The sequence below is a fragment of the Aulostomus chinensis genome, chromosome 4 (assembly GCF_037954235.1).
Source record: "Aulostomus chinensis isolate RoL2024-O1b breed Wild chromosome 4, RoL_Achi_v1.0, whole genome shotgun sequence".
NCBI lineage: Eukaryota > Metazoa > Chordata > Actinopteri > Syngnathiformes > Aulostomidae > Aulostomus > Aulostomus chinensis.
In genome coordinates this window covers 9099324-9115159 of record NC_141323.1, presented here as the reverse complement: position 1 = coordinate 9115159, position 15836 = coordinate 9099324, and the positions used below count along the sequence as shown (strand labels likewise).

Sequence of the window (15836 nt, the reverse complement as noted above, 5' to 3'; positions counted from 1 at the left end):
TAATCCAGGTTTGCCAGTACTAACTAATCCAGGTTTGCCAGTACTCGCTAATCCAGGTTTGCCAGTACTAACTAATCCAGGTTTGCCAGCACTTGCTAATCCAGGTTTGCCAGTACTCTCTAATCCAGGTTTTGGACCGGTATGAACGGCTAATGGTTGTGGCAATGACTGGGTTTGACCTCCCACGTGCAGGTCGACTTGTTTACTGCGATCAAACGTGCGTCATCAGGGAGGTCTGACTGCTCCGCAGGTTGATAGGTGATCAATAATCTATAATCAGTGGTGTATTATTGGTTGAAAGAAAATATTTCATCAGTGAATTGCTCCTGTAATCATTTCCATCACATTGTGATACGAGGGGAACATTCTGAAGCAGGTGGAGCTCTGACGTCACGTCGACGTCGTCACGGAGGAGGCGTGTCCAGCTCACCTTGTGTGTCCTGTAAATGATTCCAGAATTACACACTGATTAACAATTAAAGTTTGTGTGTTTGGAGGATGAGTCAGTTTTATGGAGCTCCTTCATCCAGAACCAGAAACACCAGAAAAAGAGGAAGAAGACATCCCGTCAGCGGCGGGACTGATGCTGCCGCAGCCCCCCCCCCCCCCCCCCCAACACACACACACACACACCTCACCCCCTCCAGCATGATGGGGGAGCTGCAGTATCTCCCTCCCTCCCTCCTCGCTTCTGTGGAGCTTTGATCGTCCCTCGCCTCTGCAGCAGCGTCTCGTCCTCCGTCACCGCATCATGGACCGGCCGCGGCTGCCGCCCGTCATCGAGGAGGTCCTGGACCCGTCCGGTCAGTGTGTCTTATCCCTTTGATTCTACTTCTTTGATTCGACCAGCTGATTGAACTGGGACTGTTCAATTAGCTTCTCTGCTTATTATAAATGACAACACTTCCTGCACAGATTTCACAATAAAAGCGTCCTGCAGAAGGCCAGAGGGACGATTACAGGCGTGCACATCTTGACATGCCTTAGCACTTGAAAAGAGACGTCATGTTTTCTGCTGCATGAATGCGTCCGTGACGTCACCAGCACAGGCACTGGCAGTCTCCTACCACCAGCTGCCGCACAGAGCCATCATGCCTTCTGCTGCACGAGTGCCTCTGTAACCTCGAGAACAAATGAGAGTGCACTCACCCGCAGCATGTCTACATTAGCATTATACACTGGGCAGCAAGCTAAAACTAGCAGTATACTAACATGAATTTACTAACACTTGCATAATACATTCACTTGCAGCATGCTAAGCTTATCGCTAGCAGCATGCTAAAACTAGCAGTGTAGAGGCGCAAGCTGCACATTTACTCTTGCAGCAGAGAAGAGCCATCTTGTCTGGTTGTGTGCATCAGTGTGCAGCAGGGTAGTCATGGTAGCTGCTGCTAACAGTGGGTGTGTTTACAGCACCAGTAAGATAATATCAGCAGTGTCCTGATGCTAGCAACAATAGCAACATGCTAAATCTAGCAGTGTGCTAATAATAGTCATTTGTCAACATTGGCAGGGTAGTAATGGTACCAGAGTGCTAATACTAGCAGCATGCTCTTAGCATCCTAAACTCAGCGGATTCCCAACTGATGACCCCAACTATCAAGTTTACTTCTTCCAGTGAAGGAGCTCCTCTGATACCCCAACCTGACACGATGGCATCTATCAAAAAGGCAGCTAGTTGAGGTTTAGCATCATTTCATTTAGTTATCATGTAATTCCGAGCTTAGTATCAATGCTATCATATCAGCACCGCATGCTACTTGTCGTTAGCATCAATCTCCGTATGTTTGAATTGCAACAACCCTAAAATAACTTAAAGGACCAATGAAAACATGGCCGTAATTAGAGTGTCTGTTGTTTTCTGAGGTGGAACTTTTTGAAAAAAGTTTGAAAATACTGAGGTAGAATCTGACAGCCTAGCAAGAACTTACTTGCCAAAGCTGAGGTCCCTGTAGACCACGTCAACGGTTCTCTTTCTCTCACTATCTCCTAAAAGTACAACTGACCCTAACATGTCCAGTTCGTCCCCTTCGTCATGTTAGCCTTCAAAAATGTTGCATATATGTAGCAAGATGTCTTTATGGTTATTGTGGACGATTTTAGATGGAAGTGTACATGCTAGTTCACTGGCCCTGAATGAGGTCCACGCTAATATGTTAGCATATTGTAGATCATTAGCATGCACCATCTTACCCTTCAGCAGTATTCTAACACATTTGTGTGCATATTTCAGTCAGAACGAGCTTAAGCTCCTCCCCCTTCATATCTGTGTGACCAGGTGGTGGCGCTAAACTACAGTTACGTTTTCCACATGTAGACGAGCTGTGTGACCTGAAGGAGGAGAAGCCCACCATGTTGGCCAGGACTCTGTCAGCCAAAGAGAGGGAGTCGCTGGAGGAGGAGCTAGCCACGGTGGGAGATCGAGAGAAGGGTCAGCAGGAGGAGAAGGAGCGAGGAGGGAAGGATGAAGAGGAGGAGCAAGGTGGAAATGATGAAGGAGAGGAGGAGCAAGGAGGGAAGGATGATGACGAGGAGGCGGAGCAGCTGAAGGCTCAGCTGGTGCAGCTGCTGGTGGAGCTGGAGGAGACCAGGGAGGTGTCAGAGAGACATCAGGAGGGTTTCCTGGAGCTGCAGGGTCAGAAATGTTTCTGTCCTCATTTTGGACCATCTGAGATGGCGAGTTAAACGAGTGTGGTTCTTCTTTTCAGGCGTTTTGGAGGAGGAGCGGCTGGCGAGCGCCGACCAGGCCGAGACTTTCACCCGGCAGATTCAGAGGCTTCAAGGTAAAACGTTCAGCTCTTGGCCACTCAATCAGACGTTGTCCTGTGACCGATGCTGCTCATGTGGAAACGGTTCTCCAGCGTTTGGTTCTGATCAGGTCCGTGCCCATTTGGCGCTTGCTTCGTTAAATTAACATCGACAGGTTCACTGAGCTTTGAAGCTGCACTCAGAGGAGGAACGCCGTCCCTGTTAATTGCGTCATCAGGAGCTTCTCAGTGCTGCTTCGTGGTCAACTGGACTGTACCATATAGTCGGACTATACCATACGACGCCCTCTTAAAAGACTTTGTTTCCGCTGAAACTACAAACAGCTGACATCAATGTGTTGGTCAGTCGTGTAACGCTTGTGTGAGAAGCTGACTAGATGGGAGGTGCAGACCTCGTCTGAGAGAGGAGGTGGGCTCCAGGTCACCAGCCCCACGATGGCTCCTCCCCAGCCATGTCTCTGAACTCTGACCCCTGTTTTCCCTCTGGTCCCAGCTCAACTGCGGTCAGTCCAGGAGGAGATGGACAGCCTGGAGGAGGAGAAGGACAGTGAGTTGGAGGAGGTGCAGGAGGAGCTGCGCCTGGCACAGGAGGAGGTGCTTGTACTGCAGCAGGCAGCTGAGGAGGCGGCAGCAGAGAGGGAGAACGACATCGCCTCCCTGCAGGAGGAGCTGTGTCGTCTACGTGCGGAGCTGCAACGCCTACATGCAACGGCGCAGGAGTATGAGCTGGAGGTCACGTCATTGAGGGCAGAGATCAGCATGAAGAGACGCCACAGTGACTCGCAGGCTGACGGTAACGGGGCCGCTGGGGGCCATGTAGGCTGTATGTGAACCATGTAACCGCCCACTGATGATGTCATACTGTGATCAGCTTTCTCCAGCCTCTATGTGGCACATGTGGCAATTCTATTTAAGCATGATGTTTGTTTACATTGACTTGATGACATCACAACATGCAGCTGTCTACAATGCTTCCACTCTCAGAGCTAGCTAGCTAGCTGGCAACGTGTTGGATGCTTCCTATCAGGAAAGTCACGGTCTGTGTGTGCGTGTCCTCAGGCACCGCTAGCCAGCTGAAGGAGGAGTTCCTCTCTCTGACTGATGAACGTCGGTCGCTTTGCAACAACAACAAAACACTGAGTAGTAAAGTGGAGGAACTGCAGCAACAACGTGACACGTGAGTGGTTCAGCCAGCTGTCACTCAAACATCAGGAAATGAGATGGAGCCGCTCAAGCTCCACCCAGTTCATTCATGTTTCTGCGTTTCACAACACGACGAACATTCACACGTTGGTACATAAATAACATGATGATAAAATTCAAATATTTGATTTGAAGAGGTGAAACATTGGACCTCAGCAAGAACTCTTCGTTCAGTGAGTCCAAAACCATCCATCATCCCTCCATCCATCATCCCTCCATCCATCATCCCTCCCTCCATCCATCATCCCTCCATCCATCATCCCTCCCTCCATCCATCATCCCTCCATCCATCATCCCTCCATCCATCATCCCTCCCTCCATCCATCATCCCTCCATCCATCATCCCTCCATCCATCCATCATCCATCCATCCATCATCCCTCCATCCATCATCCCTCCATCCATCCATCATCCCTCCATCCATCATCCCTCCATCCATCATCCCTCCTTCCATCCATCATCCCTCCATCCATCATCCCTCCTTCCATCCATCATCCCTCCTTCCATCCATCATCCTTCCATCCATCATCCACCCATCCATCATCCATCCATCCACCCACCCATCCATCCCTCCATGTTCTCCCTCTTCTCCTGTTGAGGGTGGAGCCTATCCCAGCAGCCTTCCCCCTGGACAGGTCACCAGTCCATGGCAGGGCCAACACATAGAGACAGACAACCATTGGCTCTCCCAGCCACGCCTACGGTCAATTTAGAGTCTGGATTAACCTGGTCCCTCTTGATGTCTTTGGACTGTGGAGGAAGCTGGAGTACCAGAGAGAACCCAGCAGGAACAGGGAGAACATGGAGACTCACCCAGAAAGACCCCGTGCTGCAGCCGGGGCTCCACCCACAACCTTCTTGATGGGGGCCACAGTGCTGACCACTGCTCCACCCACAACCTTCTTGATGGGGGCCACAGGGAGGACCACTGCTCCACCCACAACCTTCTTGATGGGGGCCACAGTGCTGACCACTGCTCCACCCACAACCTTCTTGATGGGGGCCACAGGGAGGACCACTGCTCCACCGGGCCACCTGAGTCCAGAACCTTGAGATCTAATCTACAAATCTGTTTAAGCACGATGATGTATATTGACAACTAAATCTTCAGAGGCCTTCAGGGAAATTTGATCTTTATTCTGCCTAAAAGTTTATGATTCTTCATGGAGCTCAGTACTAAGTTATGACCTGAGCCCCTTCTGTGATGTCACCAGGTGTGATGATGTTTACCTGGCAGTCAGAGTGCAAGGTGACATGGAACGTATGCAGGATGACAAGGTAGCGACAGATGTTTACATCACTCTGTCCCAGTCAGACCGACCTCCTGAGGATCCCGACCCCTCGTCAGTCCAGGACGCCGTGGAACTCAACGTGCTGAAGGTCCAACTGCAGCAAGCCGAGCTCGCAGCGCTGAAGGTTCAGAGCGAGGTAACACGGCAAGTCCACCGGTTGTCCGTGGGACTCATATTGCGTCGTGTTTGATGTGCTTGACAATTGCTTCTGTTTGTCTGGTCAGTGTGTTTACGTCCTCTCAGCTCAGAACAATCAGAAACAAACAGAATAAGAGGAGATTAACTTTCAACCCAAAGGTGTTAAGCCCAGTCACACCAGTAAGACTCTGTACTGGTCTGAGTCCAGTTAGACTCACATCTGTCTCGTGGTCTGTCCACATCTCAGTGTGACGTTCTGAAAGGCGAGCTGGTGGAGCTGCAGCAGCTGTATGACGGCAGCCAACGGGAGTGCACAGCACTGGAGCAGGAGCTGCGGCGCTGCAAGGCTGAGCTACAGAGACTGCAGGGCAGGACGCCGCAGGTGAGGGGTCAAAGGTCATCGCCAGAACACTGAAGCTGTCAGCTGACCTGCAAGCGAGTCTGAATCGTTTCGGTCAACTGACTGAGACCAACACTCAAACACACACGTCGCCCATGATTACGTCTCAGGACTGAAGGTTAGCACCGGGTTGGCGGTCCAGTCTTGGACTGGGACTCTGGACTTTGTGTTCACAGGTGATGGTAAGACTGTCAGGGACTTGGGACCATGTTTAGTTTTGACAGGGTTGAAACTACAGTTGACATTCCCGTCTCAGTTTACCTCAGACTCCAGCTCAGGCTCCACCTCAGACTCCACCTCCTCAGACTCCACCTCAGGCTCCACCTCAGACTTCTCCTTAGGCTCCACCTCAGGCTCCACCTCCTTAGACTCCACTACCTCAGACTCCTCCTTAGACTCCACCTCCTCAGGCTCCACCCCAGACTCCACCTCCTCAGACTCCACCTCAGGCTCCACCTCCTTAGACTCCACCTCCTCAGACTCCACCTCAGGCTCCACCTCCTTAGACTCCACCTCCTCAGACTCCACCTCAGGCTCCACCTCAGATTCCACCTCAGACTTCTCCTTAGACTCCACCTCAGGCTCCACCTCAGACTCCACCTCCTTAGACTCCACCTCCTCAGACTCCTCCTTAGACTCCACCTCCCCAGACTCCACCTCCTCTGGCTCCACCTCCTTAGACTCCACCTCCTCAGACTCTACCTCAGGTTCCACCCCAGACTCCACCTCCTCAGACTCCACCTCCTCAGACTCCACCTCAGGCTCCACCCCAGACTCCACCTCCTTAGACTCCACCTCCTCAGACGGTGAGCTTTTTAGTGTGTGAAAGTGGGACTGTTTTAGCTGACTTGCTAAGGACTCGTCTTAATCCACTGACAGAGATCTGGAGACGCCCTCCCCTGCCATCCTCGTGTCTGGTTGGTGTTTCAGAGGAATTTTGCCATCAAATCATCCGTAGATTTGATGGCTGTTGACGTCCAATCACCTTCTTTTGTTTTTCTGTCATTGATGAACGTGCCGTCTTCCACGCCTCTGGACTTCTTCTTCAGGTTCTTTTATGATTTGACTTCCTGTCTCCCCCCTCTGTCTCCCCCCCAGACCTGCACCCGTCCGTCTGAGCCCCCCGTCCTCTCCATCCCCCTCATAGGATTCATTGTTATAGTGGCCTTGATTTGGTGCTGGTGGGAGGAGCTGGCGTCCTAGAGGGGACCAGGTATGGCCACGCCCAACTTCTCTACCCTGCCAGGGGGTCCGGGGGTCCTCCAGAGGCTTCACCTTCATTTAAAAGCTTGTGACCTTTCGTTTATTTGACCTTTAACCTTGAACACTTTCTTCCCGACAGTTTTATCAACTTCCTGTTCATGTCTTATAAAGGCTTAGTCACGGTTGTAACTTCCCGCTGCATTTGCCTTCTTTTTTTTTTTAAATAGACATCGAGTCGCTTCATTTGGAAAAAAAGTGTTTTAAGTTGACAACAAAAATCAGTCGATGAGTGAAGAGCAAATCACTTTTAACAGAAAAACAACTCTGACCTTCCGATGCTTTCCAACATCAACATCTCCAGGTACTTTATAGTATATTTTTATTTTGGTGATGCAACATCGTCTCACAACATGAAGAAGGTTGAAGGAGGCTTGACACGCTGCACCTTGCTATGTTCAGGTGGCTAGTTAGCGGACTAGCTGTGTCCCACAATGCACTGGGACAGAGGCATTCCATCCAGCATGAACTGTACTGCAGTTCAGCTTCCTCTCCTACGAAATGCGTGATGGATGGCAAGAGCAAAGAGGACTGGAGCCGCCATGATGGAGTGCTGGGAGGAGTTAATGACTTTGGAATTGGAGCATCATTGTCATGTCTCCTGTTCAAACCAGGACTGAGCTCTGATTGGTTGATGAGATGCTCCTGATGCATGTGAATTTAAACATCACTGCTCCGACCTTCCGATAACGAGTGATGTATATCATTTATAATCATTCCAGGCTTTTCAAAGGTGCTTTTCTTGTCATTTCTAAAAAGAATTTTTGTTTCATTTGTTTAAATTTTTTTCTCCTGAATTTCCTGCCATTTTTCAAGTGTTTCAAAGAAATCGACCACCCGAGGGCGTCAGTCAGTTCTAAACGGGTTCCCCAGCGGCGCCGACCATGCTGACAGACCGTGTTGTCAAACGTCGCTCATCGTGGACAAAGTTTCAGTGCCAGTTGTCTCTTCATGGGTTTTTTCCTTCTATTTCTTCTCTAGCCGAGCGACACTGAAGGCTGGAACCTGGCGGTGGCAGCCGTTGCTGTGGCAGCCATCATAGTTTTGGTTGTCCCCAGCTTCACTCGGGCCTGAGGACTTCACAGACAGGAAGTGACCTCACGGGAATCTCGGAAACTGGGAATGCGGGAGTGATGTCACCCATCAAGCGCTGCCCTCATACCTGTTGCCTTCCTGATGTCTTCTCGTCACGCCTCTCTGTCGAGGACCCCTGCCACCAGGACCACGAGGCACAGGCGGCGGGCCATGACATCAGGACGTCACATGGACGCCAGTGAGGGAACAGCAATAAGATGTCCCGCAAAACTCTTGAACGAGTGGCTGGTTGATGGGTTGATTGGTTGACCTGATCTTCTGATTGGACGGTAAATCTTCACCAGCTGTTTAGTAGGATACGCTGGAACCTGAATAACACATAAACCTTCGAGTGTTTGTCACCTCTCGGCATGAATCTAAAGATACAACCCTTCCTCTAAAAGTTGAGAAAATCAAAGAATCTTACAATGTTTATCTTATTTGTACTCATTAAAGGACAAATTTGATCACTTTCTACAAACACTTCTGGTGACAATGACAACTTGCCGACAACATTTCGGTTAACAATCCTACATTTAGCTTCATGTAGCCTGTGTTTCATTCATGTCACTCCAGTTCGTTCTAATTAGCCTGTGTAGATTGAGATCGCTGATGTTAGCTATTGAGTTTGCTCGTGTTAGGTTGTGTTAGCATTAGCAAGCTCATGTTAACGCAGATTCCATGATTTTAGATGTTAGCTTGAGTTGCTAAAATTAACTTGTATTAGATTGTTTAAGCTTGAATTTACTACAGTAATTTTATTTCAAGTCAACTTCAGCTTAATCTGAGCTAACTCGAGATAAAAGCAGCTCATGCTGCCTTATTGTGTTAGCTTGTGCTAACTTCAGTTAGCTCATGTTAGCCTGACTGAGCTTGTGATTGTGGCTAATCAGATGTTCACAATCAGCTGAAGTCTGACCTGTAACAGAGGTGGTCATCGCTGGATACCAGCCGGTGGATTTTCTCAAGTAAACCAAAACCCAATGTAACAATCCCAGTTGGTTTAGCCAAAGGGAGCTGCTTCATGTTTTAGCATTAGCAAAATATATTTAATGAATTAACAATATCAGTATAACACATTTACACCAACGTGTTTGTGGAAATGAATGGTGATCTCCTCTGAAGAGAGAGAACCTGACGTCTTGTGTTTCCAGGGAAACGCTGGTAAAACTACCAAGTGTTAAGTTTTTTACTCTCAACATGGAAACATTTTCTTTTATTTTGCTGTAACATTATATAATTGCAATATTTCACACACGTCACTTACGCTGCTGTTACTCTGCGCTATTCTTTGTAATATCATTAACGTAATCGTCTTGTGAATTCAAAAAAAGCTCATTTATAATTCTGTGAGATTGGGATTGAAATGTCAGGTAGTGTGGAGGATCAGTGACATGTAGCGTGACCCAGGATTGGTAGTGTGGTGGAGGATTGGTAGTGTGAGGGAGGAGCAGTAGCGTGACAGAGGAGCAGTAGCATGACGGAGGATTGGTAGCGTGAGGGAGGATTGCTAGCGTGACAGAGGAGCAGTAGCATGACGGAGGATTGGTAGCGTGAGGGAGGATTGCTAGCGTGACAGAGGAGCAGTAGCATGACGGAGGATTGGTAGCATGAGGGAGGATGGGGGATTGGTAGCGTCATGGAGGATTTGTAGCGTGACAGGGGATTGATAGCGTGAGGGAGGATTGGTAGCGTGAGGGGGGATTTGTAGCATGACTGGGGATTTGTAGCGTGACGGGGGATTGATAGCGTGAGGGGGGGATTGGTAGCGCCATGGAGGATTTGTAGCGTGACAGGGGATTGGTAGCGTGAGGGAGGATGGGGGATTGGTAGAGTCATGGAGGATTTGTAGCGTGACGGGGGATTGATAGCGTGAGGGGGGATTTGTTGCGTGACGGGGGATTTGTAGCGTGACGAGGGATTGATAGCGTGAGGGGGGATTGGTAGCGCCATGGAGGATTTGTAGCGTGACAGGGGATTGGTAGCATGACAGGGGATTGGTAGCGTTAGGGAGGATGGGGGATTGGAAGCGTCATGGAGGATTTGTAGCATGACGGGATTGGTAGTGTGAGGGAGGATTGGTAGCGTGAGGGGGGATTTGTAGCGTGACAGGGGATTTGTAGCGTGACAGGGGATTGGTAGCGTGAGGGAGAATTGGTAGCGTGACGGGGGATTGGTAGCGTGAGGGAGGATGGGGGATTGGTAGCGTCATGGAGGATTTGTAGCATGACGGGATTGGTAGCGTGAGGGAGGATTGGTAGCGTGAGGGGGGATTTGTAGCATGACTGGGGATTTGTAGCGTGACGGGGGATTGATAGCGTGAGGGGGGATTGGTAGCGCCATGGAGGATTTGTAGCGTGACAGGGGATTGGTAGCGTGAGGGAGGATGGGGGATTGGTAGAGTCGTGGAGGATTTGTAGCGTGACGGGGGATTGATAGCGTGAGGGGGGATTTGTTGCGTGACGGGGGATTTGTAGCGTGACGAGGGATTGATAGCGTGAGGGGGGATTGGTAGCGCCATGGAGGATTTGTAGCGTGACAGGGGATTGGTAGCATGACAGGGGATTGGTAGCGTTAGGGAGGATGGGGGATTGGTAGCGTCATGGAGGATTTGTAGCATGACGGGATTGGTAGTGTGAGGGAGGATTGGTAGCGTGAGGGGGGATTTGTAGCGTGACAGGGGATTTGTAGCGTGACAGGGGATTTGTAGCGTGACAGGGGATTGGTAGCGTGAGGGAGGATTGGTAGCGTGACGGGGGATTGGTAGCGTGAGGGAGGATGGGGGATTGGTAGCGTCATGGAGGATTTGTAGCATGACGGGATTGGTAGCGTGAGGGGGGATTGGTAGCGCCTTGGAGGATTTGTAGCGTGACGGGGGATTGGTAGCGTGACGGGGGATTGGTAGCGTGACGGGGGATTGGTAGCGTGACGGGGGATTGGTAGCGTGACGGGGGATTGGTAGCGTGACGGGGGATTGGTAGCGTGACTGAGGATTGGTAGCGTGACCGAGGATTGGTAGTGTCATGGAGGATTGGTAGCGTGACAGGGGATTGGTAGCGTGAGGGAGGATTGGTAGCGTGACGGGGGATTGGTAGTGTGACGGGAGGATTGGTAGCGTGACGAGGGATTGGTAGCGTGACAGGGGATTGGTAGCGTGACAGGGGATTGGTAGCGTGACAGGGGATTGGTAGCGTGACCGAGGATTGGTAGCGTGACCGAGGATTGGTAGCGTGACAGGGGATTGGTAGCATGAGGGGGGATTGGTAGCGTGAGGGGGGATTGGTAGCGTGACGGGAGATTGGTAGCGTGAGGGAGGATTGGTAGCTAATAGGGGATTGGTAGCATCATGGAGGATTTGTAGCGTGAGGGGTGTGCGCGATGGAGAATAATTACAAACACACTTTCTAATTTGTGTTATTTTGCACATTAGTGAGTTCCTATGTTTACATTTGAACGGTGACCAGACGACTGTGATACTGAAGAGACATTCCTATTGGTTACAGAGAACGTCAATGAAGAATGAAACTAACTCAGTTTGTGAACGGCGTTATGGTGATGGAGGAGGCTGTGTAAGACGTGATGTCATATGTGATGATCAGTGATCAGGATGAACCACTTCCTGTCTGGTTCCACGTTGTCAGAAACAGTTGTCACTCAGACTTTTGTACAGTTTTTGCTGGATATCATCATCATCATTATTGTTGTTGTTGTTATTGTTGTTTTATTGATATCATTGTTATTATTATCATCATCATTGTTATTATTATTGTTATTATCATCATTGTTGTTATTATTATCCTAGATTCTGTAAACAGCCATCACTCAAACGTCCGTGAGGTGTTTACGCAGGAAGATGGAACATCTGAAAAATTCAAACTCAAGAGAACCAGTGACCGCCCAGAATAACTGAGGTGCGATAGAAACAAAACAAATGCATTCAAAAATGTTAGCGTGTTGAAACTTTTTTGATGAGAAACTGTAAAAATCAGTGTGACGTGTTCCTCCTCCGATCAGTTTATTGATACCAGTTAGTGTCTTTTCTGTTGTTTCTGTCAGCTAATCAATCAAACTATGATGAAGAAGTCTTTGTTTGGAATTACAGCTCTAAAGCTAAATTTAAATATGTAGTCAATTCAATTCTGTCCAATTAAAGCCACTGTGACTTATAATTTTCCCTTTCTGTCGTTAAAGTGAAGGTTGAAACCTTCGTGGGTGCGTGGCGTGTCTGGACTTGGCAGCGATTGACAGGAAGGTTTCCATCTTATCTCAGTGAAAACACAGAATCTTCCAGAAGTTGCCTGATCATGTGACTAATTAGAGGATTTTGATTTTAAAATCTGGTTCACTTTGGTTTTCTCAGGCTGGACAGTGGCAGCAGGGACGTTTGATTTACTGATCGTTGCTATGCATCAATATCTGTCATGTATTCTGGAAATGTTGACGAGTCCTTGTTTGTGTGTAGAAGAAGAGTGCGGTTCCACTCCCAATGACTTCTCTTTTTGAATATTAAAAGCAAAGTCGTGCACAAGTTTCCTGCAATCTTCACACAACATTGTGATGTTGGTTCTTTCGCCCTCTGGACTCTGACATCACTTCCTGTCCCATGTTTATTGACTTTGTTTAGTTTAATCTCAAGCACTGTGTCTCCATGGCGACAATATAACTGTGGCAAGAGGGAGGGAAAATCAGTAGAACACAGTTGTAATCTTGACAAACCTGAAGTAGCAGGTTAGCAGTTAGCCTTGCCTAGCATAAAGATGCTTTAGCTAGCACAATGGTGGCCAGGCTTAATGCACACGAGCCGTTGCAGATGTAGATATGCGGTGTGACATCACACAACCTCAGCGTCATCCTGATATGTTCGCCTATCATTGCAGTCTTTGTGCTAAGCTAGGCTAACTGTTGCACCCTAATCTAATTACAGTCTTTTTTGCTAAGCTAGGCTAATAGATTCCCCCTGCTATGTTGTGTTAAATTGTTTACAATTGTCATTAATATTCGTTATGATTATTGGTTATATTTGTATCGTTTCAACACGTTAGCGTCACTGTCATGAGTGACCTTTAACCTCTGAGTCATTGTCCACATCAGCGGAGTTCATCTTTTGTCTCTGATGACACAAACTTGATGTTTAAATGTCTCCGGTGTCCAAACTCTTCCAGCTCCTGATTGGCCATCAGCTGATGACGACACGTTTTTATGAGCAGCTTCTTTACAACCGGCGTCTCCCGGTTTAGAGGCTCTAAAAATACCTGGAGGTGTCACCGCGCCGCGGAGCCCCAAGAGGGGGTCCGGGTGGGGGGTCTGGCTTGGCCCTGCCCTCCGCCCGGCCGCCTCCAATCATGTGCGGGCTGCGTGTCTCGGGGGGCTCCGGGACGGTGTATATGGTCCGAGTAGGAACATTCCAGGGAGTCCAGCCGCCTGACGCCGAGCCGCTCAGACCGGTCCAGGACCGCCTTGAGTCCGGACACCCTCGTCCTCCTCTTCTGTCCTCCGGTGCTTTCCGTTTTCGCGTCTCATGACCCGCCGGCGCAGCGGAGCCGCCGCGTCTGGCTGTGCGCTGTGAGCAGAGCGCAGACTTCGCCCCCTCATCCTCTGGTTTCCTCGAGTTTTCTTCTTTTCTTTTCTTTTCTTTTCTTTTCTTTTCTTCACTTTTCTGTCCTCTTCTTCTCCGTCGTCCCCCGACTCCCCGGGACCATGATGAGCAGCGGCGGCTACTTGGAGCCGCAGCTGCTGCCGCAGTTCTACGGGACCCCGGCGGAGCTGCGGCCCGAGGAGGAGGAGGAGATGCCGGCCACGGAGAAGGACCTGGCCGAGGACGCGCCCTGGAAGAAGATCCAGCAGAACACCTTCACGCGCTGGTGCAACGAGCACCTCAAGTGCGTCAACAAGCGGATCGCGGACCTGCAGAAGGACCTGAGCGACGGGCTCAAGTTGATCGGGCTGCTGGAGGTTCTGAGCCAGAAGAGCATGTACCGAAAGTACCACTCCAGACCCAACTTCCGCCAGATGAAGCTGGAGAACGTGTCGGTGGCGCTGGAGTTCCTGGAGCGGGAGCACATCCGCCTGGTTTCCATCGGTGAGTCCCGCAGCTGCTGTCCACGCAAACTGCGGTTACGCAAATCGCGCAGCTATTCTGATACTTTCACCTGCGCGATAGTTAAACTAAATCCGTTGGTATCAGGTGTGTCTGACGTCACTCAAGCGTCAAAGGTGCATTCACACACCTTAAATGTGGTTGGAGCCCTAAAAACCATGTGTGAGCTCAAACTTTATTGATTTCTTGTAGCAAGCAAAGACATTAGAAACTAGGAACCTCGGGGTCAAAGGTCAACAGCTCTACTGACTTTCATCAGCCTATCTGTTTGTTCCTGCGAGCAAAGTAGCGTGACAGACGAAACAGGAAGTGAAGCGTCACAGTCGTGGTCCTGCTGAGCGACGCGTTGACGGCGTCAAGCAGCTGCCAGCTTCAGCTGCTGCACACGGCTGGACGCCATGATGGTGACGAGGCAGTGACTTTTGACCCTCTGAGACCCGGCAGCTTAGAGCAACAGATGAAGACGGGAGGGGCGTGTCAGTGTTTGATTGACAGCTGCAGGGGCACATCTGTGTAAACAAACGGCAGGTTCTAAAGTTTCCAGCAGCTTCATCGATGTTTGTGTTTCCTCAAACCGTCGATCGGTGATCGATCCCCATCCCTGGTTACTGAGGGGCGTCTCCGTGGAGTCTCTGGGAAACAGAGGAGTTGGCGATTCGGAGGCCATCAGAGTGTCAGATGTGCGTTTGTATGAACCAATAACCTTCCAGCGTGGCAGCCAGGTGACCTCATCAGGATATTTGGGGCGTAAGTCTCCGGCTGATGCGGAGATGAAACGCCAGCTTTGCTCCCAACGGACGGGAGTTGTAGTTTGAAGTCAGATGAGGTCTGAGGACATTCAGGATGTCTGTTGTGTCTGGGGGGGCAGGGCGGGGGCTGGTGGGGGTGATTGACGGCGCGACAGCTGAGCACTGGTGTTCCTCCACCAGCAGCTGCTGAAAATAGATCCTCTCGTCAGGGGAAACAAACTGAGACCCTGAGTTGGTTCATTGACTCAAAGTCGCCTGCAGCCGCTCGGCTCGCCGCCGCACGTTGGCGTGTGTTCACTGACTTTCTGATATTTGGCGCTGCTAAACCCTGGAAACCTTTTTTTAGACCTAAAAACCTTAGAAACGACGAACTTGTGCTCGTTGACTGACTGCTGAGCGTTAATTTTAGTTTGGAGGGTTTGGAGCCTGTGGGCCGCAGCAGACCACTGAAGGACGGGTCGCTGTCACTGAGTGTTTCCATGGCAACAGGAATGAACGCAGGGAGGAAGGACAAACGTCCTGGATGACCTACTTGGGCGCTGATGGAAGGCATCATGGGAGGACATTGTTTTACTATCCCAACGTCAAAGTGGCGTTTTAGTGGCGTGAAACTGGCGTCCAGTATTTGTGTTGAAGAGCGAACATTTCTGACTTAAATTAACGATCAAAGGTCATGGTGACACACCACCACCGTGTTTGCAGGTGATTGTGCTTGAGGAACACTTCAACTCCCATGATGCATCAGTGAGGTTTAAGGGACCTCGGCTGGAGAGGAGGCAGTGACGGCGTGCCTCCGTGGAAACACTCGCCAAAGTGTGTCAGAGAGAACTAATGATTTCCATGTGGCGGCGAATCG

General features: G+C 49.9%; 2 protein-coding genes across 8 annotated transcripts in view; both read left to right on the top strand.

Annotated features, from left to right (window-relative positions):
• The first annotated feature begins 59 nt into the window (after nt 1–59).
• LOC147262575 (uncharacterized) lies at nt 60–9819 on the top strand. 2 transcript variants are annotated; one of them, XM_086201565.1, is made up of 9 exons: nt 60–803; nt 2318–2635; nt 2709–2783; nt 3262–3561; nt 3828–3945; nt 5185–5398; nt 5648–5782; nt 6899–7013; nt 8042–9819. In XM_086201565.1, exons 1-8 carry the CDS (start codon nt 752–754, stop codon nt 7001–7003), a joined length of 1317 nt encoding a protein of 438 aa, XP_086057691.1. In that variant the 5' UTR covers nt 60–751; the 3' UTR covers nt 7004–7013; nt 8042–9819. The 2 variants fall into 2 exon arrangements, with proteins under 2 accessions (XP_086057691.1, XP_086057692.1); XM_086201566.1 differs by lacking the exon at nt 6899–7013 and having other exon boundaries at nt 61–803.
• Nucleotides 9820–13368: 3549 nt separating this feature from the next.
• Nucleotides 13369–15836, top strand: part of LOC147262574 (filamin-C-like) — a 31078-nt gene continuing 28610 nt past the window's right edge. For all 6 annotated transcript variants that reach the window (XM_086201564.1, XM_086201562.1, XM_086201563.1 and 3 more), the window contains exon 1: nt 13369–14213. In XM_086201564.1, coding sequence (XP_086057690.1) covers nt 13832–14213 — 382 coding nt within the window. In that variant the 5' untranslated portion in view covers nt 13369–13831. The remainder of the gene's footprint in view (nt 14214–15836) is intronic.

Coding starts and splice junctions, on each gene's coding strand:
- LOC147262575 (XM_086201565.1), top strand. CDS start 752: ATGGACCGGCCGCGGCTGCCGCCCGTCATCGAGGAGGTCCTGGACCCG. Junction 2,784..3,261: donor GCAGATTCAGAGGCTTCAAG/GTAAAACGTTCA, acceptor CTCTGGTCCCAG/CTCAACTGCGGTCAGTCCAG. Junction 5,399..5,647: donor CGCTGAAGGTTCAGAGCGAG/GTAACACGGCAA, acceptor TCCACATCTCAG/TGTGACGTTCTGAAAGGCGA.